Raw genomic sequence first — 25,526 nt, 5'->3', positions numbered from 1 at the left:
TACTTGCCCAAGAACACGCGTGCAGTGTAGACAGCCAGCAAGTTTTTGCACAAGAACAGCTGTTCTTGCACAAGAAGCGTGCAATGTAGACACAGCCAGCTTGTATTTGGGGGAGGGGGAGAAGCAGCAGCCATGGTTACAGAGAAGCTTGGAGAGGTTTCCCTATTGCATACTATAAAGCTTCAGATCCCAGAAAGCAAACAAAAGCTCCCAAAATGCGTGTGTATTAAATCATGACTTTAAACTAGGGATGTAAAATCCTGTAATTGTTTTGGAGACCTGACTCATGATTTGAATACCAGAGCTGGTAATACTAAGAGCAGCTTGCTTCTTCCTTGGTGTAGGGGCTGGTATTGAGATGCATGAAAGGGTGTGTGTAAAGGGGTGAACAAGGCCCTGTGGGTTCAAAATGCTGTACAAATATCTAACAAATCATCACAAAGTCCCATGACTTAAGGAAATGCGGAGACTTTAATTTCCATATTTTTTAAAAGGACTTACACAGGCCAGCGAGGTAGACTGGAATATCTCCTTCCTTCCTTCCCCACTCAATCCACTAGCTTAGCAGTAGCTTTGCCACAGTCTAGCCGTGCTTCGTACAAATGATTTCTCTTCTGTGCTCCTGACATTGGGAAGAGACCTCCTGGGCCAGGTCCTTAGATAGCATAAACTGGCATTGCTCCATGCATTTCAATTGAGATGCCCATTTACAACACGTGGTAAACGGATCCTCTACGTGTCTCAAATCTCAAACCAAAGCCTTCATCTTTTCTCCCTAGCCTGGATCTGACCCGTTCTCTCAGTTTGCCATTTGTTTAATATTCTTTCACGGGAATCCCTTTGAAGCATTTTGGTGAATGGTGTACTTCAAACATGTCACACAGCACACAGGCTACATTTTGTAACAGATCAAGTTCCATAAGTGGAACTACACCAGTTCATTCCAGCTGAGGTTCTGGCCTGTTTGTGACTTTACACTGAAATGGGTCCTAGACAGGTGCAAATTTTCACACCCATGCGTGAAATGTTGCCAGTGTCTGGTCTACTTCTATTAAAGGGGCATCCAACTAGTGTTTCATTTGTTTGTAAAGGTGTTGATTGTTAAGCTTTATGAATAGATTTTTTCCCCCCCGGAAACTTGTTTAGGTTTTTTCTTTAGTAATTCTTGACAAAAAGGCACTTGTATACGATGAATCGATTTTAAATCCACAGGAGAAACCAATTGTAGAATCTGGTCAAAGAGCTTTAATTCTCAGTGTGGTTCTTATTGGTCCAAATTATTTTATGCATTTAGGAGTTTCTCTTTACACAGACTTATCCTGCAATTATCCCAGGAGACAACTTATTACGTATCATATTTTAACAGCAGTCGTAACTCTTCCCCACCGCCGCAGGTCAACTGGAATATATGTAAAAACTTCAGCACCACAAAAGGAACAGCTCTCTGTGGCAGATAAAGTAGTAACTATTCACTGGTAGCAGTAGTAAGTTTTTTGGGGGGTTTTTTAAGCCTTTATGCGGAGAGGACATCAGTTTGCAAACAAGGCACTTTTAACCACTGTTAATGCACTTAGCTAGTACCTTAGGAACAAGAGCAGACAAACAATGGAAATGGCCACCCATGCTACGGTTTATCTAGGATTATAAATGATCAAGCTTCTTAAACTGACTTTGTCATCTATAGCATGGCCACATTACAGGTAGGATGATACTGCTGACTGCTCACCTTGCTGAACTGGAGAATAGGCATTAGTGAGAAAACGAAAGTGCCCTTTGTTGTACCAGCAGATCAGGGACATGTTTCCCTTCATTTTTATTCTGTACTGTCCTCTGGACTGGGGAGCATCTGGGTTGTGCAGCATTGATGGAGGTAGGCCTGTGCAGTCGCTTTTCCTGGAACTCAGCAACCCGCAGCAATAGATCTCTGTGGAAGAAAAACAATAAATTCCCATCAGCAAGTCATCCTAGAGAGTTAAGTCACTGTCATTTCCGTCTGACTGGACGAAGAACTGGTCCTAATGCTAAGCAGTTGACAACTCAGCTACAACTTCACTGTACCATCTTATCAATGCTCAACAATTCTACTCTCCTTCAACCTGCAGTTCTTGTCTCATGCCAAAGGGGCCAATGAGTAAATTCATATTTTGTGAAAAATTCCATGTCTCACTAATGATCCATGCAGCCATGTCCAAATAACCAAATCATGCTCATTAGTAACAATTCCTGACTTGTTTTGAGTGTGTTTGTGATAAGAAAAATATCAGAAGATTAACTCTTCCTTTAATCTGATTTAATTTTAAGAGCATATAGTAACAGAATTTCTTGCTATCAGAATAGAGATATTATGCATGGGAAATAGAGTCAAACTCCCCAAAACAAACAGATGATCAATTGGATTAAAGAATCAAATCCAGCTTTGGCCAAGAATCTAGTCTTTCAGTGCTTAGATACTCCTTATTGCCAAGCCATGTCCTTTTCCTGATGTGAGCTTTATAAAATCCCGGAAATCTTAAATCCAAATCTCCTTTCCATCTCCCTCGGCTTTGTTTTGACTAGTCAAATGTAATGAGACTACGCACATCTGTATGTATGTCATACTTAGACTGATCCTCTTAGATTTGAGTATTCCACTGAAATGACAGCAGCCCAAAGCTGCTATTTCAGGTAAAACAAAATAGGCCTGTCAACTGAGAATGCTGACCTAAATTGTTCAGTCTAAAATCTACTTATTAAACTGTCATCCTTCAGCAAATAGAGAATTAAAAATCAAACTGCTCAATCAAGGGGAATAAAGAGGCTGTTACATACTGTAAGTCTCTTCTGCCTCTTTCGTTCTGGTATTCGGTACATTCTTTGAAGCAGGGGCAGTCTTTTTTGGCAGGGGGTCCTATCTGTACAGCACCTAGCACAGTGCGATGCTGGTACTTCATTAAGGCTCCTAGGTGCTATGATAATACAAAATAATAAACAGTTCTCATGAACCGAGTCAAAGAGCAACACATGACCAGCAACTGGTTCTTGAGATTTTTCCCCAAAAAAGTGCTTTGTAAATCCAGGAAAAAAAAACCCCACAGGCTGAGACACCATAGGGGGGGAAAAATATATATAAAAAATTATAGGTGCATTATCTATTTTATAAATGCCTGTGAATTCATTTGTTCAAGAACTCCTTCTAAATGGTAAGAGATAGGACCATCAAATTTAGTGTGCAGCTTCCTCTTATCCTAACTTAGGCTACATCTAGACTTTCAGGAAGATCGACACTGCAGCGTTCAATCTTCTGGCATTTCATTTAGTGGGTCTAGTAAAAACCCGCTAAATCAAATGCTAAGGATGCCGCTATCACGAGACGTAAGGGAAGCTGACGGGAATGTTTCTCCTGTCAAACTTCCCACTCTGGGAATGGTGCCAAATTTGGCTTAAGGTACATTGACTCCAGCTATGTTATTTATGTGGCTGGAATTGCTTACCTTAAGCTGACCTTCCCCCGTAGGATAGACCTGCCCTTAAAGCAAGGTCAGGATTTGGTTGTGCTAGGATAATGGGATGAGCAGGGAATTAAATTGTTTCCTCATAAAATGGAAAGGGAGAGGTTTGGTAGGAGGGTGTTATATTGCAGACTGAACACCGGAGAGACAGCAAGGGGCTAGAGATGGTAGCTGTCCCAGTTCCTATCCCATTGAGGGGCAGGGAGTAGGGGTGGAGAAAGGAACAACTATTTTGGATTGTTTGTGCATCTGTCCCCCAGGTGAGGAACATACACCCCTCTCCCAGCTGTGCCCTGCTGCGGCTGTAGCAGCCACGGACAGGCGCGTCTCACCTGGCCCCACGCTGCTGCAGTTGGAGAGGGCTGGGGTTGTCCTCTCTCCCAGAGCAGCCTGCAGACTGAATCCCCCATCCTCAGCTCCACCCCAGAATGATTTAAATAAAGGAAAAAAACCCTTAGAGATAAGGGCCTGTGCAATGCCGGGTAAATCTTCTAGTATTTTACATAAAAATATAATTGCTCTGGTTGCCCCAACAGTAAGAATGGAGCAGTGGCTCTTCACTTAGAAAACATGAGCATTTTAAATGTCAAAATGGAAAACCAACACGTCAACTTGACTCTGATTTTAGGGAAGGAGCTGTCTAATGCATCATATATGGTCTGCCAGTTCTGGTTTCTTAACCACTAGAATGCCACTCAAATCTCTTCTAGCCATATCCATGAAGAGACCTCTCTCTGCAGTGAGGTAGACAAATATGCATAGGATACACGTGTCCTAAAATGCTTCTTGCTACCACTGTCTCTGAAACTTCCTTTTAACGGGTCTGTGATCACCTGGGATTTTATCTGTTACTATGTGTCACTGAAAACATCACGGCAGCAGCTCGATTAGAATTCTGCTCCAAAAGCACAATACCTTAAACTAGAGAAGAATTGCCTTTAGCTGCGAACACTCTGACTCACTGAAAGTTCTGTGTTTAGGACTGCTGAGGTAATTAAATACATCCTTTTCTTCAGGTTGCAAAAGACAAGTAGATGTTTTGGTCTTTTCCCAAGATCGAGAACTACCTTGCCTATCTCTCAGGAAAAAATAACGAAGCATTCAAAGAAATTAGCGTCAATTATGGAAGCTGCTGATTTAATACCAACGCTTGCAGAAGATGGCATATGTAATTTGTGGGTTTTTTAAAAAAAGCTGTAATTAAAACAATCATTTGCTATGGTAATAGCAGCAATAAAAATTAAGCCTACCTGGCACAACGGCATAGTCCAAATTTAATTAAATGCTTAACATCTTATTACAGCCTCCCACCCCAAAATAAGTTTCACAAAATTTAAAAGAAGGTTAATTGAATAACCCCCAGGCCCATTCTCATAAGTTGCTGGTTACATTCTTGCTGTCGAGGGAAATGTAAGAGGACTTTATTCATTAAGGATCCATTCCAACTGTCATTTCTATTTCAAAATAAAAATGAAACCCACAAAGCCTGTGCATAGGAGCCCATTAGAGATAGGTGAAGCATGGCACAAGGGATAGGTGGAAAATCTCAAGTAGTTCAGTGGTTCAATTCACAGAGATCCCTAAACTTCATGAATGAGTTTTAATCTCACAAGGACAGGCAAAATCATCACGTTTTTAGCATCTCTACTTCGTCATGTCGGAAACTCCTTGTAGATTAGCATTTCTGCTGGCATTTCAGTGCCTGGTTCCAGTTCTACTTGGACACGAAAAACTTAAATAGAACTAGCTTTATGACTATAAAGGATATCATCCCCCTGATCCCTGAAATAATCAGAGGGGATGTTGTTTTTCAGAAGAACCCCATGGTCCAGACCTAATGAGTTCTTGGGAATGGAGTGTGGCAGGCCTCTTTTTATATTCCCAGAAATACACTTTGTGGTGGTACAATTAAGGCTATTACTATCTATATTTTCAAAACAGCAATATTGTAGTTACGAAGCGAAGGAAGATAATTTTGCAGTGAAGGCTCCACAAAAGTCTTCAAAGTTTTCCATAGCAGAGAGTGATCTCTCGGTCTGTCTGCTTTTGGACTCCACCAGAAAGGAATCTTAAGGGCCTGATTTTCAGAGGACAGGTGACCAGCACTTTCAGAAAATGCAGGCCCTTTCAAGGTGTCAGTTCAGGCACCTATCCACTAGGGCACTTAATAGCTATTTATTATTATTATTATTATTTTATTATTAAAGGTCTTGGTTCAAATCTTTCCCCACTGCCCATGTTAATGATTGACAGAAAACACCTATAAAAGCATTGCAAAAATGGATGAACAGAAATTCCTCTGACTCAAATTTCTGTGGATTTTTTTTTCTCTCCACTATTCCTTCAGCACTAGCCCAGGAACTATATCTTCTCTAGAACAATAAAAGTTAATCCAATATGTTAAGAATGTGTCTTAATTTTGTATAGTTGCTTATGCTCTTTAATGAAGCAGGCTCCTCATGAGTCATTCTTAGTTGTATTTTAGCCCTGAGTGTCTTTAATTCCCCAACTAAGCATTACTACTGTTAAAGCATTGATCAACCTGATGCCACTGTTTGCTCTAAATGCATGGAATTAGGATACAACAGGAGAATCATTTTCTAGAGGGGCACACTGGGCTTTCCACTGGCAAATCTTTGCTCTGCTCCAAATTCCACAGCTAATACCATGTGATCAAGCATGTGCTGATTATAGTACCCATGGCACTGTGGGTAGTGTCAGGACTCACAATCTCCTTCAAAGCTCTTGATTGGCTTCACCACTGTTGGAACATATCAGAGGTCTGATTTCCCTGAGAATTCAATATGCCCTTCCACGCCAGAAAGCTCGCCGTTATCATCCTCAGAGTAAAAGCCAAAACTACCCCCTGCCCCTGTTTAACCCAAACTGTGTGTTACATGTTCCCACTACAACCTGCTTTGTACGAAAAGCTACTTACAAAGAAGACAGAAAAGCTAGTAAGTCTGTTCTGAATCTCCTTTGCATTTCATTCACCAGCAGAAGCGATAGTGGGTGTCAAATTGGGAATTTAATTTTGGAAACAGTGGTCATGGATCATAGAGTCACATGAAGCCACATAAACCATGAACTAGGAACTGAAAATGATATAGAAGGTTTTCATTTTTGATCAGATAAACCTAACTTTGACGCTCTAGAAGGCATTTAGTGTGTCAGCTACCTGTTAGCAGTTGGTCATTTGAGTTCTCTTCAATGCAATGCCTGTGAATAGCGGACTACTATAAATAATCTGAGTTTCGTGTGATAAATTCCACAGTAGCCATGATTCTGTTCTACTGTGATTCTAGGGACCAAAAGGAGAACATTACTCTATTCTTACTCTTTCACACATCAGTGATCATAAGAGTCATTTTCCAAAAGTCATTGTTTTAGGTCTGAAGAACTAGCAACCTTTTATTTCTTAATTAGATACTCCCTGGAATATTTGGATTCTCTTATGCATAATAACTACACATTTGACAGAATGGCTAGAAATATAATGCTAGAAATGGCTGGCTGCCCATAGCACCATTATAACACTTACGAAAAAAATTCAGAAGGAATATTCTCCAGTCATTAAACTCCATTGTAATATAAATAGTCTTGACCATGTGGCCATTCTGTTTGGAGAACCCATGATTACTTCTATATAAGCAGGGAAGCATTTTAAAAAGTGCTCTGCAGATTTTACAATGAATATACAATAATTTACAACTCTATCCCGCATTGTGCTCCATAAGAGCAGACCTGTGTGCACATACTAAGCTAGTGGAAAATTGAAGGCAGTAGCTAGCTGAGGTATTGTAACTAATCACTGGCATTTTCCTTTTAAGTATTAATCAAAGTAATGGCACAGTTCCAATCTCTGCATTTTGGGTCAAACTCCAGTCTTGAATGCCCCACATGGATGTAGGTTTTTGGGAGTAGAAGCCATGCTGAAAATACAACTTGGCTCCCAAAGGTGAACGGGGGGGGGGGGGGGAAAGCAAAAGCTTTTGCTCTCTTTTTATTTGTATATGAGAAAGGAAGGAAGTGTTCATCTACAGAAGAATTTTTTCTTGATGCTAGAAATTTAAATCTTGTTTACAATGGAAGACACTAACTAGGGAACTTGTGAAAAAGTTCTATCACTGTAAAATAATTTAAGGTGGCCAGCTCAAAGGGGGTGAGGAGATATTCAGTAAACTCTTTCTACAACTACAACTGTAGTCAACAGGAAGTGTGAATGCTCAGCATATCTGAAATTAAGACCACTTGTAAAACACTGATTTAACACCAAGGATTAACCGGCACTTGGGTCTAACATTAGTCTATACCTATGCCTGTATAGCTAGCTAAGCAAACCCACCAGTGTAGATGTGGCTTCAATGGGCAAAAGAATGCTTGCTAGCAACTTTGTCTATGATAAGGCATTTGCATTTAAATGTTTTAAAAAAAAAATCACTTCCCAATTGACATTATATTGGCAAAAGTTTAAGGCAGACCTTGCCTTAAAGATTCAGCACATTCCCCTACCCCACCTACCCTTTTCCCAAGAAAACTCCCAAACATATAAAGACACCCCCCCCCCCCAAATAAGTCTTCTAGGGAAGGGGACAGGGATAACCAGTCTAAATTCCTAGGGTAAAAGTGGGGGAAAAAAAGCCAGAGCTCCCTATCCCTCCTCCCCTTCAAGTAGCTTTCTTTCTATATGATGAAGACTCTGCAGGTCCCTTTATAATGACTAGACTAAATTACCCTTAGGGTGTCTCTAGCTTGGCTGTTCATGGCTATGCAAGGAGACAAAATGCTTCTGGCAGCATGATATTCATAAGCCTTTCTGCATTAGCAGTCAGTGGATCAGTTGTCACAAACCTTGCTTCTCAAATTCTTCAAAAAGGTTCAGGCTGGTAATGCTAGGGCCAGTGAAGATGATGTAGTTTTTTCCAGACGCATTCTGACAGAGGCTCTTAGCCACCATACTGTGGAGCTGGGGCTTGTTCTTCAAAGCTTCCAGTCCGTCAGCACCTCCTTCTTTTAGATGGACATAAATCTTAAACGGAGCAAGTAGAAACAAGAAGACAAGTCAAGGTGGTTAGAAAGGGTCAGGCAGGAGCAATGAAGTTGCCCAAACCCCTTGTTTGGCTTTCACTGGAGAGGAGCTGAAAAATTAAGGCAATAGATACATTTTAAATGGGTAACTCCTAATACACCCTTGTCATGACCATTGCCTTTAAATGGGGCACCTTTGGAATTTTCTGTTGGGGGCAATTATTGGGAAATACAGAACCATGCCTAAGATTAAGGACTGCTTGAGGCCACTGTTGCTATTGGGTAGCTGGAAAAGCATCTGTCTGGCAGTAAACCATCATTGCTAACGAAAACTGCATAGGCTACGTCTAAGACTGGCATGATTTTCCGCAAATGCTTTTAACGGAAAAGTTTTCCATTAAAAGCATTTTCGGAAAAGAGCGTCTAGATTGGCACGGACGCTTTTCCGCAAAAGCACTTTTTGCAGAAAAGCGTCCGTGCCAATCTAGACACGCTTTTCCGCAAAAAAGCCCCAATCGCCATTTTCACGATCGGGGCTTTTTTGCAGAAAACAAGTCTGAGCTGTCTACACTGGCCCTTTTGCACAAAAGCTTTGCGCAAAAGGGACTTTTGCCCGAAAGGGAGCAGCATAGTATTTCCGCAAGAAGCACTGATTTCTTACAGTAAGAAGTCAGTGCTTTTGTGGAAATTCAAGCGGCCAGTGTAGACAGCTGGCAAGTTTTTCTGGAAAAGCGGCTGATTTTCCGGAAAAACTGGCCAGTCTAGACACATTGTATTGACCCCATGTAGACTTCATTGTCGGCAGAAAAGGGAGAAATTAGGACCTTCTCCAAAAATGTAGGTCCCCTCAGATGACCAGAAGGAACCTGTCCACTAGCTTTACTGTAATAGAGTTCAGTTTTATATTCTCTGGCAGCAGCCACTAAAAGATGACATGTCCACACTGATGCCAGCATGACACTTACTCCAGTACAAGCCAGTGGTGGTGCCCTTATGTACCAACCCTCCATTCTAACTAGGATCTTCAGGGATAGCTCTAATTCTCAGCATTTTGTACTTTAGAAGCCATCCATTGAAACAGGACTGAACCAGGGAGAGAGGTGCATTACACAGACTTTAACAATCTGAAGCATCTGGCTCCTTTCTAGCTGACTGCAAACCTTACAGCTGTTGTATTATTGTCATAGCATCTTAAAGCAAAGAGCTGCCATTCTCCAGTTAATGTTCCTTCTGTCCTTCATAATACTCGGTCACCATCCACACAAGCCCAGTTAAGTGACTACGCCATGGCAGGAATGTGTGTGTCCCTGGTAAAATGAGATGCTGATGGCCTCAGTCCAATTGTGAATGGACAACTGGCCTGCTTGTTGAGAGGTGGAGGACTGAAATGGCTAAAAAGGCCTGACTAAATGCTTCACTCTGGGAATGGGTTATAGGGCATATTAGTTGGGCACTAGGGGAAAGTGCACCCTTTTCATTTTAGAAATAGAGGATTTCCATTTTTTTATTCATATTACCTGAAAGAAGCTGCCCTTGGCTCTGGTTGCTCACTCAAACCAAACATGTCCAAGTCCAAGACAAATAATTTAGCAATCCTGTCCCCCGGCTCATCTGCCCACCCTGTTGTTGGATCCACTTACTTTCCCCAAAGCCAAAATATATATACAACCTGGGTAAGCCTCCAGACCTTTAGGTTCTGATGATCCAAAAGGAGTGGCTTCCAGAGTTGAAGATCTACGTAGGGTTTGTGAGCAAGGCACGAGAAGTTGTTCTTCCGCTCTCATCTGCACTGATTAGGCCTCAATTGGAGTATTGTGTCCAGTTCTGGGCACCACATTTCAGGAAAGATGTGGAGAAATTGGAGAGGGTCCAGAGAAGAGCAACAAGAAAGATTAAAGGTCTAGAGAACACGACCTATGAGGGAAGACTGAAGGAATTGGGCTTGTTTAGTTTAGAAAGGAGAAGAATGAGAGGAGACATGATAGCGGTTTTCAAGTATCTAAAAGGTGTCACAAGGAGGAGGAAGAAAATGTGTTCTCCTTGGCCTCTGATGATAGGACAAGAAGCATTGGGTTTAAATTGCAGTAAGGGAGGTTTAGGCTGGACATTAGGAAAAACTTCCCACCTCTCACGGTGGTTAAACACTGGAATAAATTGCCTAGGGAGGTTGTGGAATCTCCATCTCTGGAGATATTTAAAAGCAGGTTAGACAGACACCTATCAGGGATGGTGTGACAGGACAAGCTCTTATTCTATCACATGAAAGCCCTGTAATACAAATAACTACAATTACAACACAGAAAAGCAGCTCATCTGAGTTTCAGTACCTCTAGTCTGGAGTCAAACAATTCTTTTTCCTCCTCTTTTAATCTTTGACGGACTCATTTCTTCCACAATAAGCACTTAAATCGGAGCTCAAATTCAGAACCAACACAAGGGACTAAATGATTTCATAGATGGGAAATGAGTGACGTTTCAGGTGGCCATTAATGAAAGTGAAATACTGTTTTGCAAGTGAACGGTCTGTCAGTGAATGAAATGAAATGGGAAACCATTGAAGTCTGAGGGTGGGTGGAAGGGGGAGATTGCGCATGGCAAACTCAGGGAACAGATTTAAATCCCATAAAACTTGAATGCAGAATAGACTATTAGTCAGTGTATTGTGGAATAACATAGCCCTAGGATGCCAGAGCAATATGCTGATCTGGTACAAAAACCAACTCCACCCCTTCCAAAAAAGCCCAGTCACATTCTGGACATGCTGGGTTTGCATGTTGAAGTAATTGGAAAAGACAGCATAGGAATTCACTCACCTGCCTGTCACCAGGGGCTTGTCTATATTTGGAATGCGACTGCTGCCACTGCCTATACTGAAGTGCTACAGTGGCCTACTGCCTACCCTGATGGGAAGGGGTTATTTTGGCTAGGTAATCCACCTCCCTGAGAAGCAGTAGCTAGGTTCAGGGAAGAATTCTTCTCTGGGTTTGTCACACCCCTGCAGGACGTAGCTGAATCAACAACTTTTTCCATGTAGACCAAGCCTCAAATTCTCAAGCAGATCTTCTCAGCCAAATGAATAATGCAGATTGTTAAAAGGCTAGTGGGGAAAGGAAGACCACGAGAGAGAGAGAGAATCTGCCAACACTCCAATGTTAGGAACGTGGAATAGCCATGAGCACAATAGGCCAATAAATGCTCTCTAGCACTTGTGCTGAGGACTGGTAAAACACTTAGAATGCTATTGAAAAAGTGATAGGAGAGCTAAATGATACTTATTAACTTTCCCTTCCCAAGTAGTTACTGGCCTAGTTCAGCTGGCATGTATATTTGGTCATCCCCTGTGAGCCACCTAACAAAAGGAACGATGGAGCTGGAAGCGTTCTACCAAAACAAAAAGCTTCCACAGTTCTGCTTTGAATCCTTTGGCAGCAGGGCCATGAGGTCCCCTGCAGGACTGGACCCACCGACCTCTGACTAGAACCCAGGATGCTCTGGGCCCATGCTCCCCACAGAACCATAGGGCAAGTGACCCCAGCTAGAGCAGGTTCCTTGGCACTAAGATCCTGCTGGGGTAACAGGCAGGGTGCTGAGGGCCAGTTTGGCTCCTGCTGAGCATACTCATTGCTCAACTTCCACTGAAGCTGCTGCCCTTGCTAGGGATTGAAAAGGGGGCAAATAGGAGAAGGGATCCCAACAGTTGGAGGCAGAGGTGCAGAGAATTTTGAGGGGGGGGGGGCAGGGATTAGAGATGAGGTTCAGACCAGGGGTGAGGTGTTGCCATATGGTGGGAGAACACAAAGCACCAGTGCGGGGGGTAGAGGTACAAAGGGATTAAATGATTACACTGCTGGGATGAGCCACCTGCCCTATTTACCAAAATGGTGAGGCAGGGAAGGCAGAAGGACTTCCATGCTTAGGGGGCAGTGTTCAGAGAAGAAAAATGAAGAAGCTCTGGGTTGCTTGTGATTTCCAGCTAGGAGGAAGCAATAGTAGAGAGCAAACCAAATGAAAGTAAAATCTGTGTTAGTCAGCACTTAGTAGGGGTGAAACACCCCCTGCTCTAGCTGTGTTTTCCTGTCCCTGTGACCTGCCCTTGCTTGTTGCTGCCCCAGCCAAAGTCAATCCTTATTACAGAGAGCAGAATAAGGCACCTCCCTCTGGCCCATTGTTCTAATGCTCCATTATCTGGCCAGCAAAGTGCACTCAGACATCAGGAAACTGGCATGGTCAGGGCAGACTGGCCCAGGATGCTGAATACACCTTGGCTTCTCTTCTAGAAAGGCCCCTCATTTTTGGCTGGAGCCAATTTTCAGTTGTGCCCCCAAAATAAAAATCCTGGCCTATACAGGTGAGCAGACCCATAGGGAAAACTTTATGAGGGCAGATCTGGTTGGAGGGCCTGCAGGTGAGACACACAGTGGCAAAGAAGCAGGTCTCCTGTGCTTGTAGGATTCTGGGCTGGGACCTAGCCAGTCTGTTCCTGACACCTTTCTCTAAGGCTGTGTCCAGACTCAGGGGTTTTTTCGAAAAAAGTAGCCTTTTTTCAAAAAAACTTCACCTGCGTCTAGACTGCAGCCGCGTTTTCTAAATTAAATTGAAAGAATGCGGCTTTTCTTTCGACGGTGGTAAACCTAATTCCACGAGGAAGAACGCCTTCTTTCGAAAGTGCTCTTTCGAAAGAAGGCGTTCTTGAAAGCAAACAGGCTTTTTAGAAAGAGAGCATCCAGACTCACTGGGTGCTTTCTTTCGAAAAAGCGGCTTGCTTTTTCGAAATTCCGCGTGCGGTCTAGACGCTCTCTTTCGAAAGAGGCTTGCAGTCTAGACATAGCCTAAGAGACTAGGTCCATCAGCTTGTGGCTGGATGGATCTCTCAGCATAGCCACAGCATTCACATTCTCACCCTAAAGCACAGCGTAACCTGATTTTGCAATCACCACTTACACTGGTCATTCTGGCTCCATACATAGGTGTGAGGAGGATATTATAGGGAAAATGAAGGACTATAAAAATTAATGTGTTGCCTATCAGACAATAGCTTTTATTGTCTACCTACTGTACTGATACACAAAAATAAATGCATGATCAGAACTCTAATGTCCTAAAGCATAATTAAAAAAAAAGTAGGGGGTACATATATGCTTGCTTGCCCAAGGCACAAAATGCCTAGTTACAGCTCTGTTTGGTAGTTCCGACAGTACACAGTGAGCAGATGGGAGTGTAGTTAGCACTATTAAATGACCTATTAATCATTTACATTTACACAGGTCTGTTAAGTAAAGCATCTCAGAGTGTCGGTGAGGGAGGAATCAAAGAGGAGTGAAATCAAAAGGCATGTCTAGGGTTTTGATTTAAATGAGATTCGCTGACACTTTCAGAAAGAAGACCATTCCACACGACTATAGCCAGAAAACTGTACTTAAAGAATTAAAGCCATGACTTGCAAAGCATCTCAACAGCAATAAATATATTGGGAACTATGTTGGAAAGAGAGCCTGCTGGCTCAGCATGTAAGACAGACAGCAGACCTAAGTTCAAAACCCAGCCTCGGTGTTACTTCTGCAAATCTGGCAGTGTTACTTCTGCAAATCTGGCATTCTCCAGGGGAGGCAAATCCAGTCTGCAATGCCTGTAATAGTGCTGCTAACAATTCACACTTGGAGTGCTTTCCACCTGTGCTCCCACGACACTTTGCAAACATTCACTAATCCTCAGCTATGAGGGAAACTCAGCAATGTAGGAAACTAACTAGTGTGTGCATGTACCAATCAATCAAACTCCTTATCTCTGTGACAACAGCCATGTAAAGCTGATAGGCTATGTCTACACTACGAGTTTTCTGGACGAGGCAATGCAAATGAAATGCAAATTAGCATTCTCATGCTTCATTTGCATAATCTCTTCCGATCTGTTTGTGCAAAAACAAGCAGTGCGGACGTTTCCTTTTTGCACAAAAACCGCTCTTTGTGCAAGATTGGTATGCCTCAAAAAAAGGGGGTAGAAGAATCTTGCACAAAAAGGGTTTATGCAAAAAGGCAATGTCCACACAGCTTGTTTTTGTGCAAAAACAGATTGGAAGAGAGTATGCAAATGAAGCGTGAGAAAATGCTAATCCACACTTCATTTGCATAGGCTCTTATGTCTACACTATGAGTTTTGCCACAGCCATAGAGATTCTCCATGCATTGTAGCTGATGGTGCAAAAGGACCTGCACTGTAGGACTACAGTTATGAAAGAAGTTGACAGGAATGCAATGCAGTGGTAGCCATGATATCCTAGATGGCCTCAAATATTGCATCCTGGTTTTAACAGATGGAAAAACTGAAGTGAAGAGTTTAAGTGAGATGCCTAAAGTGACACAGTATAGTCAAGCCTAAACCCAGAGCTCCTGCCTCCCACTCACAGACTTGAACCAAAAGACCCAAATTCCCTTTTTCCATTTAGCAATCTAATTAATTAATTTCGCAAAGAAGAGAACAGTTCTGCCTCACTCACCTAAATTAGCTAAATGTATGATACTAATGATAGGCAAACGTTAAAAGGATAATTAGGAGTCTGTGCAGTGGTTGCAATCCTTATGGCCACTGCAGGTATAAAAGCAAAGGAGTAGTCCTTTTTCTAGTACAGCAATTCTAATGGAATAAGATACAAGAGAACTAAACATTGCTTTTAGCACTTGGTATATAATATTCATAACACACATGGAATGAAAAATGGAGATAGGCAAATGGAAGAAAATAAGAGAAATGTTAAGCCTCCAAAAAGCTTGAGTGCTGAGCAACTGTACAGGTAGATTGCCTATGCTTAGCTCATAATCCTACTTGTTTTAGTTGAATGGCTGAGCTATATTAGGAAGACATTAATAACTGAGAGGTGGTGCTTTGCTTAGGAACTTGAGGCAGAGACGTGATACAAAGTGGAAAATTCATCCCAAAGGACCTGATTCCAGAGTTGGCAATTTGAGTTCTTCACAGCATAGAAAAAAATCAAGCTGGGCCAATACTGTAACATATAAATTAATGTACTTTGTGTGGGTTTAAGGCCTTTTATGTTCCATTAAGTTTGTCACAAATTAGTTTGTTGACAGTCAATGATCACATGTTGTAGAATATTATAGATAATGAATGTTGAACATGTAAACATGAGTATTTTTTGTTTACAACAAAATCTGATTGAGTTCTGCTCATCCAATATTACACGATCATTGAAAAAAAGCCTAAAATTGCATGTACTGAAAGCTACTAACAAACGCCAGTGAGTTACGTGCCAAGTACTGTTCACAGAAGTGATTCAATGAATAACTTCACATAACAATAAGAGCAAGCTGAACCTGTTTGTAACTTGGTTCTCATCTATCGCCGCCTCCCCCCCCCCCACCCCCCAAGTTGTTTTTAATTCAGTTACTTAAAATTTCCTATACACAACATGTGTAGTGCCAAGTTCTGCCCACAGGTAAGTGGCCATTGTTCCCACTGAAATCACTCTCCATGAACGTGTGAGGGTTGAATATGACCCCCGTTACAGGATTTTATGCTGTGTTTCCTGGAATATGGGGAGCTTCTTTTTTGAACATATAGAAGGAAGCTTGGTCACCCGCTCATTGTGTATCAACAGGCTTTTGTTTATGTTTGCAGACTTGCAAGTTGGGTGTGGTGATAGGGCGAGGTGGGGGCATAGTTCTATTATCTCTATCTGAAACTTAGCTAAAAACCACATTAACAAAATTGTCACTTTTTTGGCACATTACAAAAATTGCAGTTTTACTCCTTCACAGAACAGCAGGCAGTCACCAAACAAGTGTCTGGCTTCTGCAAGGCCTTGATGACTGTGTTGGAGAGGGAGGCAACAGTGCTGAACATGGTACTTTAAGGCTGCAGTTGGTAGGGTTGCCAGATGTCCGGTATTGGTCCGGACAGTCCAGTATTTGTGGCTTCAGTCCAGTTAAAAGAAAAAACCGGACATTTTTAAAAGTGTCCAGTATTTTCTGGTTTTTTGGACAGAAGGCCGCTTGGGACATTCTTCCACTGCCACATCTGGTGGGAGGAGCGGGAAGTGTGGGGATTTAAAGGTGCAGTGACTCTTTTTGTGAGGGTGGGTTTTTTTGGGGGGCTCAACCAATTTTTCCCCTGCCATGTTTGGTATTTTTTGTGAAAGTATCTGGTAACCCTAGCAGTTGGTTCTGTAATTGGCCAAGTCATGTAAGTTTTCTATTTTGGAATGAATGTTCATGCTTCAGTAAGTGCTGGAACAGTGTGTATCGTGGAGGTGCTGTATATAATGGAAACCACTTCAAGGTAGGGGGTGCTCCTACACCCCCTAGTTCCAACACCTATGTATGCTTCTCACTATCCATTCTCCCCCTTTCCCCCCCCTTCTAAGAGTGCTCTCCTTCAGCCATTTTAATAAGATGATGAAAGAGTGAGTCACATAATGGAAAAGGTCTAGAGGCCATTAAGAAGATTCTGGTTGTTCTTTGGATGCAAGTCAGGCATGAGTGTCAACTTCATAATTGTGAAAGCATCCAGATCTGATCCTATGAGGTGCCAAGTGTCTTCTGCTTCCACTGACTCGTCCTTTTAAAGAGAGTGCATTAATGGAAAAGAGCGGGGGATAAAATCTAATTACAGCTCAGCATATCTGAAATCTCTGGCACATCTGCAGCCTTATCAGGGTTTTTTGAATAGATTTGTGAACTTTATTCTTCTATCTCTGTCCCTATTACCCTTCAATCGCCTGTATGTAGGAAAAGGAAAGTCTTCTTGGAAACTAAGGACATTACTGCTGTACAGCACATGGCCTTCCAAAAGTGGATGAGTGGAAACTTCCAGGGTTGCTACATAATATAAACCTGGCCTGTGACACAGAAAGATGCTTCTGGCAAAGCTAGCAGGTGGCGGTATGATATTCTAGTTTTCGTCCCATTCCTTTGTCAGCCTCCTGCACCACTGAAAATGCTGGCCTCTATGTCCACCTAACCGGTCTGTAGCAGGGCAACCACCCCAATCCAGGGAGCAAAAAGGGTTAAAACAGCCTGAGAAGAGGTCTGTGGCTGGGAGCCAATCAAGAGAGAGCTTGTGGCAGCCAATCAGAGCCCAGGAAGGCTGTATAAACGAGATGGCTGGCCAGGCTGAAGACACTCTGGCTCCAGCTCTGGAGGGAGAAGGACTTTAGCTGCCTGCTAGCATAGGAATCATGGACAGAGCAATGCTGGGGAAAAGCCAGGGGAGCCCCAGCTTGAGCAGTTCCAGGCTGAAGTCCAGCAACAGAGGCCTGAAGGGTATGAAGGCTACAGGGAGGCAGCTATGGCAGGTGAAGGCAGCAGGTCCCACCCCCTTGCCTCTGATGAGTGACCATTTCGTATGGCAGTTTGCCCCCTGAGCCAGGGGCTAGATGACAACTGGTCACTGAGGCAAGGTGAGTATAAAAGGTTGGGGGGTTCCCTGAGGGGGAGAACCCCAGAGTGTGGGGCATGGTGGTAGAGCAGTGTCCTGAGGCAAGGGCGGTCTGGGAGGAACATGGGTCCTAAGGTAAAGTGGCAGAGCCATTAACACACAAACTGGTAGCAGCAAGTGAGAAACCAGCTGGGAGAGGGTGCTCCAGCAGTGAGCTGAGCTAATTCCCATGTGACCAACAGGAGGTGCTGTGGCAGAGAGTCACACGGTGTTACACAATCGAACAAAATAAAATGCTTTCCTGGAGAGTTATCCAAATAGCCTGCACCATTGGGGACATGGACCAGAGTTTTCAAAAGTGCTTGGCCCTCACAATTGGAGCCATTTCTCCCCTACCTTCCCAACACCAAAACAAGGGGCCATAGTTTCAAGCAAGCTCCCTGGAATGTCTGGCCCCAATTGCGGATGTTGAGAACTTGTAAATCTGGTCCTAGGCTCTTCTGAAAAATCTAGCTATAAATACTTTACAACAGACCCACCCAGAAGCCTTACCTTTTCCTTACGCTCCCGCTCTTATCCTCAGAGAATATCAGATTTTATTTCTAGGAGGGCTAAGGGGAGAACCTAAGATATTGGCCACAAAATGCAAGCCATCAAGATGATATATTGTGACTAATTCTATTGTACAGATGGATCTAATTTAAACAGTCTGATATATGCAGTGTTATGCTTGGCAAAAAACATATGATCCCATTAAAAAGAGGATCTAGACCCTCAGATATCTTTGGGATGGAGAGATTCCCTATTGTTGTGCTTTTTTTATTTTTATTTATTAATGTATGGCTGGGCAACCAACTGCACAGCTCCAGAAATGGAAACGCTCTGCTTAGAGAGCAGGAATAGCATGAGTAATGGTAGTGCAAGCTTCCCTGGATGGTATTAGAAACAGGCCTCAAATCCATTCAGGAGGTACCATCTGCAGGGATCAGAGGCCTAGTTCACACACATCTTCTCTGGTCTCCATTCAGAGTCTAGCAACTGATGTAGAACCTACCTGACAGATGAAACCAGTAGAGGAGCACTGCCGAACCCACAGGCTGAATTTCCGTTTTTTCCTTTTGCGTAGCTCCCGCTCTGTACACGTGGCAATGAAAACTGGGTCCTCATCGATCAGGGGTTCATGTAGCACCTATGATCAAAAGAAGTGCAGTACTTTGTTCAGAAGGAATGTACTGTAAAGTCTCGTGAGGCAACACGCTGTTTGTGATAGCATTTCTTTTATGAGGTGGTGAGTGCAACTTTTGCACAGTTCTCTCCTCTAATAGAAGCATCATGGCCCACCACCACAAGCCAAAATGCTCTCTTGCACATTGAGGACTATATGAAGAGTGAGGTGCTTATAAATCTGTTCCTCAATCTATCCACCTTAATTCTAATTTTCCTCAAAGTTATTAGATTGCATTCATGCCCTTGTCACAACATTATATGCCTCTCCAGGTGATTTATAATGTAAAACTATCCCATGAAAACTGCAAACACGTGCTTATTCATAAAATGTTCCTTTATTTTGCAGAGTGGTTTTGGTGCCAATTACATCCTACAGTGTTGCAGGTTTACATGACATTGTTGTTGAGGGGAGAAAAAACAAAACAAAACAGTGAAAGAAATTTAAGAGGTACTCAAGGGAGATAAAAGATGCTTTTGAGGCCAATTGAGAAGGGAAGGGATGAAGGAATTCTGATCCCGATGCGAGGTAAGGTAGAGAAGAAGGCACTTGCAACAGTTACAATGCAATTCTGTTACAGGAGGCTGGAGCTAGATGTGTTGAGAGATCAGGAATATAAAGAGGTCAGTCCTATGATGCAGACTAGAGCAAATCCATGGAGTGTTTAAAAATGGGGCAATTTTACACTCGCAATATAGTAGTGCATGGGGAGCCAGAAGAACTGATGGAGAAGATAGATGATGTAGTTTGTGCTTTATTAAGTGGGTTTATAACAGCAACAGCATTCTGCACATGGTAGGAGGTGGGGAGGCTGTAGAAAGGAAGGCACAATAGCCATGAGGAGTGGAAACAAGGACATGAAGGTGGGACACTATAAATCTATAAAGATTTGCACTGGTTGCAAATTACTTCTATTAAATACATTTCCATACCGGAACCAGAAACTAGATGGGTCAGTTCTCTGAAGCCATCACCACTAGTCACTGTCCGATAGAGAAAGAGGGAACAGGATATGGGGGCCTAGGCAAGATTTAACAGTTCACTGGCAACCTTAATTCCAGCACTTCCTACCTCGAGTGCTTGACTCTGCCATCTTAATATTCTTTAATATATTTTGTGGGTGAAATTCTTTACAAAAGGAGTTCTTTGGGCTTTCAAAGTCACTTACAGAATAATGTTCCTATCACTCATCACTGTGTGGGCAAACCCTGTGCCCCAGGTTTTTTCAATATAGTTATATGCAGCTGTTTGGTATGAGGACCAACACAAAGAGCAATGTGTAAGCGGTAACCATAGTAATCCAATAATAGGAAATCCTTCTTAAGAACCCCCCTGGAACACATCCTGGTCTTTAGTAACTGTGGAAGATCAGAAACTCTAACCATTCCACATCTCCTTTTTCCTGATAATAACATATGAATGGAACAAATTATAACCTATGTGGGTCATTATAGTGTGCGCGCGCGTGTGCACACACACACACACACACACACACACACACACACACACACACTTCAAAATAAACTTCAATTTAACGTGTGGATTCATCTAGCGGAATCGAATGATTTTAAAAAAAAAAGTACAAACAGTACAAACAAAAACCATAAATATAAATATTTTAAATAGTCCATAGGTTTAAATATATTAAAACTAGGGATAATTAACAAGGAACAATGCTTATGATTTAATATGAAATTAAATAAAAAGAAAATTAACACTACCCTTGGCTGAAGAAGTGGGTTGTGCCCACAAAAGCTCATGATGCTATTTATATATTTGTTAGACTAAGATGCAACAGGACCACTGTTTATTTAGTTACAGACTAACACGGCTACCCCTGAGACCTTGGAGTACATGTATCATCATCCTTTCTAACAGATGAAAGGATGTTTCAAAGATCTTGAAAATAAGGTTTCATTGTACAAAACAGCATCACACTTAGTATTTTCTACTTCTGACTCATAAGACCCAGAACGCCATTAGATAGCAAAGATCTGGCCTTACTAATACATGATATATTGTATTGTATTAAGACAGGAGTTAAAAAAAACCCATTAAGATCAGAGTTTTAGATATCTACAACACTCAAAAAATTCTGTTAAAAGATTCTTTTAACTTTCCTACTTTAAGCCATTACCGCCTAGGGTAAACTTTGCTTTAAATGTAATCATGCAAATGTCCTGCCTCCCCCCCCCTCCCTTACCCCCCATGAAGCCTGCTTCTCCTCAGGTCTTTTCCAAGGGAACTCTTATGGTACTAAAAGTAGTCCGTCCATCTCCCTTAACTGCCTGAGAGAACATCTACAGAACACATTTCCCAAGGAAACACATAGATTCACAATCATCTTACTCTGTGTCTTGCATTTCACCTCTCACAATGTCTCCTTACAACATGGGGTTCTTTCCCTTCCCCAAAAAATCCTTACCAATGTCTTTATTCAACCAGAAAACCATCCCCTCCCCCGACCCATTTGCAACCTCTGCACATGTAAAGTTTGGCTGTCCTGTTTCATGAAAAGCTTCCCTCCCTGGCTACAGGAAACAGAATTCAAGAGGGGCTGGGAGTGATCAGAGAGATGGCTGAAACTGGGGGAGGGATGGTTCCCATTTTCAGTGACAACACAGAAAAGTTTGGTCTTGCTCTCATTGGAGGAGAGCCTGACCTGATTGCAAATGGGGTGAAAGTAGGAAAGCACTGGGGAGGGGAAGAGAGAGGTGCGGTCTTGTTACTATGGAGCGGGGGGGGGGGGGGGGGGGAAGGATACAAATTGGAGAGAACAGGGGCAAAATCAGAGAAGTAAACAGAACTGTCTGATCAGCAGGAGAGTATAACACAGGAGAAAACAGGGAATCCTTGCTGGGCCAATTCCCCAAGGGGAGGCTAGGGGAGAGGCTGCTGCCCTGTTAGTAGTTGACAGGGAAGGGGAGGAGTTGGGAGCAAAGTAGAGAAGTTGACCTGATCTGACAGCACCAGTAATTTACCCAGCTTTTCCCATGTGGCCAGTGGCAGGCAATTAAGCACCCATCCTGCCTCCCTAATTGGAGAACTTGCTCACCCCAGCAAGTACAGACCCCCGGGGGGGGGGGGGGGGGGGGAGGAGAAGACCGGAGTAGAGGCTGGAGCCAGAACAGCAGGCAGCTGCTGCTCCTCCAGTCAGAGTGTAAGTGCCAGGCCCACCCATTCCCCAGCAGAACTGAGCTCCCTGCCTGCATAGGGAGCTCTGAACCTCTGCGCATGGCTCAGAAAAGAGCTGTGTGCCCACACAAGTATAGAACTTACAGGGAACCTTGACCTTACTGCAATTCCACGCTGAATTAAATATGGTGTATGGGTGAAGGTGTGGCACATCCCTGGTTAAAGCCACCTCACAGGTAGCTACTTGTCTCTCAAATACTGAAGTTGTTAAGACATCATTCCTTCAATTCTGAATAGGCATACACGCTCTCAGCTCCCAGGCTGCTGCATGCCTTCATTTAGACACACTCCAGCTTTTAAGGGCTCATAAAACATTCACAGCTCCATCTGAAAGCACTCTTGCAAAATATACAGATTACCTACAAAAATATAGATGCAGACATGAGGAGGCATGCAAATTCCCCTTGCTGTTTATGTGAGCTGGCAACTGCAGATTCCCAGTGCCCATTATCCCAAAACAACTCAACTGTCTCTCTTTAGGATCAAGTCAAATAAGTATATACCTAACACTTTTCACTTGGGGATCTCAATGCACGTTGCAAATATTAGTTGAGTCTCAACTCGATACAAATAGCTATACATATATTCAAAAATGGGGACACTGAAGTACAGAGAAGTTGTAGTTTGCCTAAGATTGTCCCACTTAAACACCTGGCTCAAAACTATATTCAGTCATAAGCCTTCCAAAAAAGTAACCCCACGCAAAGAGGAGTTGATCAGTTATTTATTACTCCTTTTCTAGTCTCTTAAATTAGCTATTGTTTAGTATTGGCGGGGGGGGGGGGGGGGAGGGAGAGTGTGTGTGTGTGTGTGTGTGTGTGTGTGTGTGTGTGTGTCCATTCGTACACATTTCCTTCCTCTACAGGATGGAAACCGCACTGTGTAATATTTAGTCAGATCCTAATAGCTGACACAGATACCCTTTTAGACAAAGTGGCCAGACAAGCAAATGCACGGATGGGAGCAGAAGCTTCAGAGAGCTGACTCTGTCATCATCAGGAAGTTCTGAATGACCATGTCATGTGACCTAACAAATGCTGCAGAACTAGGTACCCGTGGATTTGTTTTAATAGATTCTCTTAGTACACCACTGAGAACATCCTTCTGCCTACAAGGTTCCACCATGACACAATGTTCACTAAAGTAAATTGTATCCAAAGTGACAACAGATGAAGCCTGATCCCCAAGACCTTCCTCCCGCTGATTTTTCCAGGTAAAGACAGTGATTTTTTTAATGTGTTTGTAGGGGAAGGATGAGACACTGAGCATTCTCCTGTCCTCTGACCTAGACAATGTGAGCCAGATCCTCTGCTGCTTTAAATCTATGTAATTGAAATAAATGGAGCTACAACAGGATCTGGGCCTCTGTTAACTGGTTCTGGTCTTTCAATAACTTCCTAACCCAGAGCAGGAAGGGGTATTATTTCCTCTGTGTGCGTTTCTATGCTAAACTGAGGGATTGTTCATCCGTTATGGCAAATGGTCCTGTTGATGCCTTAGTCGAGGTATGGAACATCGAGGTAGCCTGGGCAGTTGACAGGATTGCTCCTAAGTGCCTTCTTTGGTGCTTTTACCAAAGCCACGTTTGCTCCCTGGTTTTCTGGGGAGTGGATGGCAGCAAAACGGTCTGGGACACCACTGGAGGAGAACTAGAGCTGAGTCCGATTGCAAGTTAGAGCTGAATTGCGAGCTTATGCTGTGGCAGTGCTGACAGCAAAGGAAAGCTACTTTTCCACCCATATCGCGTCCACACATTGCCATCCAGTGGAACTGTTTCAAGTGGTGCAGAGCTTGTTACAGTCTGGCAATCGTGATGTAATGGAGGAGCTCTTGGCTCCCCACTGTGATCTGTTTGCAAAGCACTTTCCAGATAAGATCGCTCGCATTCGGTCTGATTTGGACTCTGGCTGCTAGGTAAGTGGGGTACAGAATGTGTTGAGTTGTTTCTTTGGAACAGTTTCAGCTACTGCGGATTGAGGATGTGGACAAGGTGCTTGGAGGAGTGTGATTGACCATGTGCTCACTCGACCCCTGCCCTTCATAGCTTATTCAATCTAGCCAGGAAAGAATGGCTGGCTGGGTCCAGGGGATTATTAATACATCTTTTAGATCTGGTATGGTTCCTGCCACTTTGGAAGAGGCAGTGATAAGACTGCTACTTAAGAAGCCTTCCCTTGACCCACATGATCTGAATAACTATCACCCAGTTGCTAATATTCCCTTCTTGGGCAAGGTACTCAAGCGGGCGGTGGCATTGCAACTCCAAGCTTTCTTGGAAGAAACAGATTATTTAGCTCCATTTCAGTCTGGCTTTAGGTTGGGTTTTGGAACTGAACCTGCCTTCTTATCTGGATTCAACTTCAGCTTGTTTGACTTCATCCAGTCCATCTCTGCCTCCGGACACTGGTTTAGATCAGTCACCGCCACACCTAGTTCTGATGTTACAGGGAAATAGAGCTGGGTGGCAGGGGGAGCGTGTCCCTGTTGATTCCCTTGGATCTCCGAGTCACACTCTAAACTACAGAAAAAAAATAGTACCCCACCCCAACAATGATGATAATATGCAAATAAGATGTCACAGTACGTTCTAAGGCATCTATCATTCTGGATTTGCCCTGCAGTGCACCTATTGTCTACCCTTATCATATTACCTTGCTCCGTTTAGCTTGTTCTTCACCTCTGAATATTAGTGTAGCTTCTCCATCCCCTTGTACAAAAGAGTTCACAAGCCCCTTCCTTTCCCTCCCCCCAACATGTTGTCTCCAGTAGCATATGCACCTCACAAGACAGCATGCAAAATTTTAGCATCCATTTAAAAAGTGTGAGACCTGGACTTTGGAATAGAAGGCAGGAGTTTGTGTCTCTGAAAATTGGTAAGCTGCCCCAGTAATACAAGTAATATGATGCCCCAGGTAGGTTATCAGCAGGCATTGAAGGCAGGATGTCTAAGCATGAGCTTTTACTGCCTGAGCTGAAGAATACAGGAGTCATAATTCTAAGGCTTTACCAGACTCAAACCTCTATGTGGACTAGCCTCTGAAGGTGTCAAGCACCACAACATTGGCATAGATTACACAAACTGTCTAATCAAAAGGTAACAGACAGGAATTGAAAGGTCAGAACACACATCCGTTTGGGAGGCTGCGGGAAGAGAAGGACTAGAATTAGGCTCCTGCCGAAACCCAATTTGGGGAATGCAA

At 43.0% G+C, this 25,526-nt stretch overlaps 1 protein-coding gene across 4 annotated transcripts in view; it reads right to left on the bottom strand.

Moving 5' to 3' along the window:
• The window catches only part of PGBD5 (piggyBac transposable element derived 5), a 110,048-nt gene that overhangs the window by 40,659 nt on the left and 43,863 nt on the right, over positions 1-25,526 (bottom strand). For 3 of the 4 annotated variants that reach the window (XM_075924716.1, XM_075924718.1, XM_075924717.1), the window contains exons 3-5: positions 18,961-19,095; positions 8,340-8,517; positions 1,727-1,924 (exon numbers count right to left, since the gene is read on the bottom strand). In XM_075924716.1, coding sequence (XP_075780831.1) covers positions 1,727-1,924; positions 8,340-8,517; positions 18,961-19,095 — 511 coding nt within the window. Of the gene's footprint in view, positions 1-1,726; positions 1,925-1,957; positions 2,946-8,339; positions 8,518-18,960; positions 19,096-25,526 lie in introns of those variants that run through there. The other variant, XM_075924719.1, reaches the window with a different exon arrangement.

This window comes from Pelodiscus sinensis, chromosome 3 (assembly GCF_049634645.1).
Source record: "Pelodiscus sinensis isolate JC-2024 chromosome 3, ASM4963464v1, whole genome shotgun sequence".
Classification (NCBI taxonomy): Eukaryota; Metazoa; Chordata; order Testudines; family Trionychidae; genus Pelodiscus; species Pelodiscus sinensis.
Note: the sequence above shows the minus strand (reverse complement) of the source record. Positions and strands in the feature narration are given on the sequence as shown.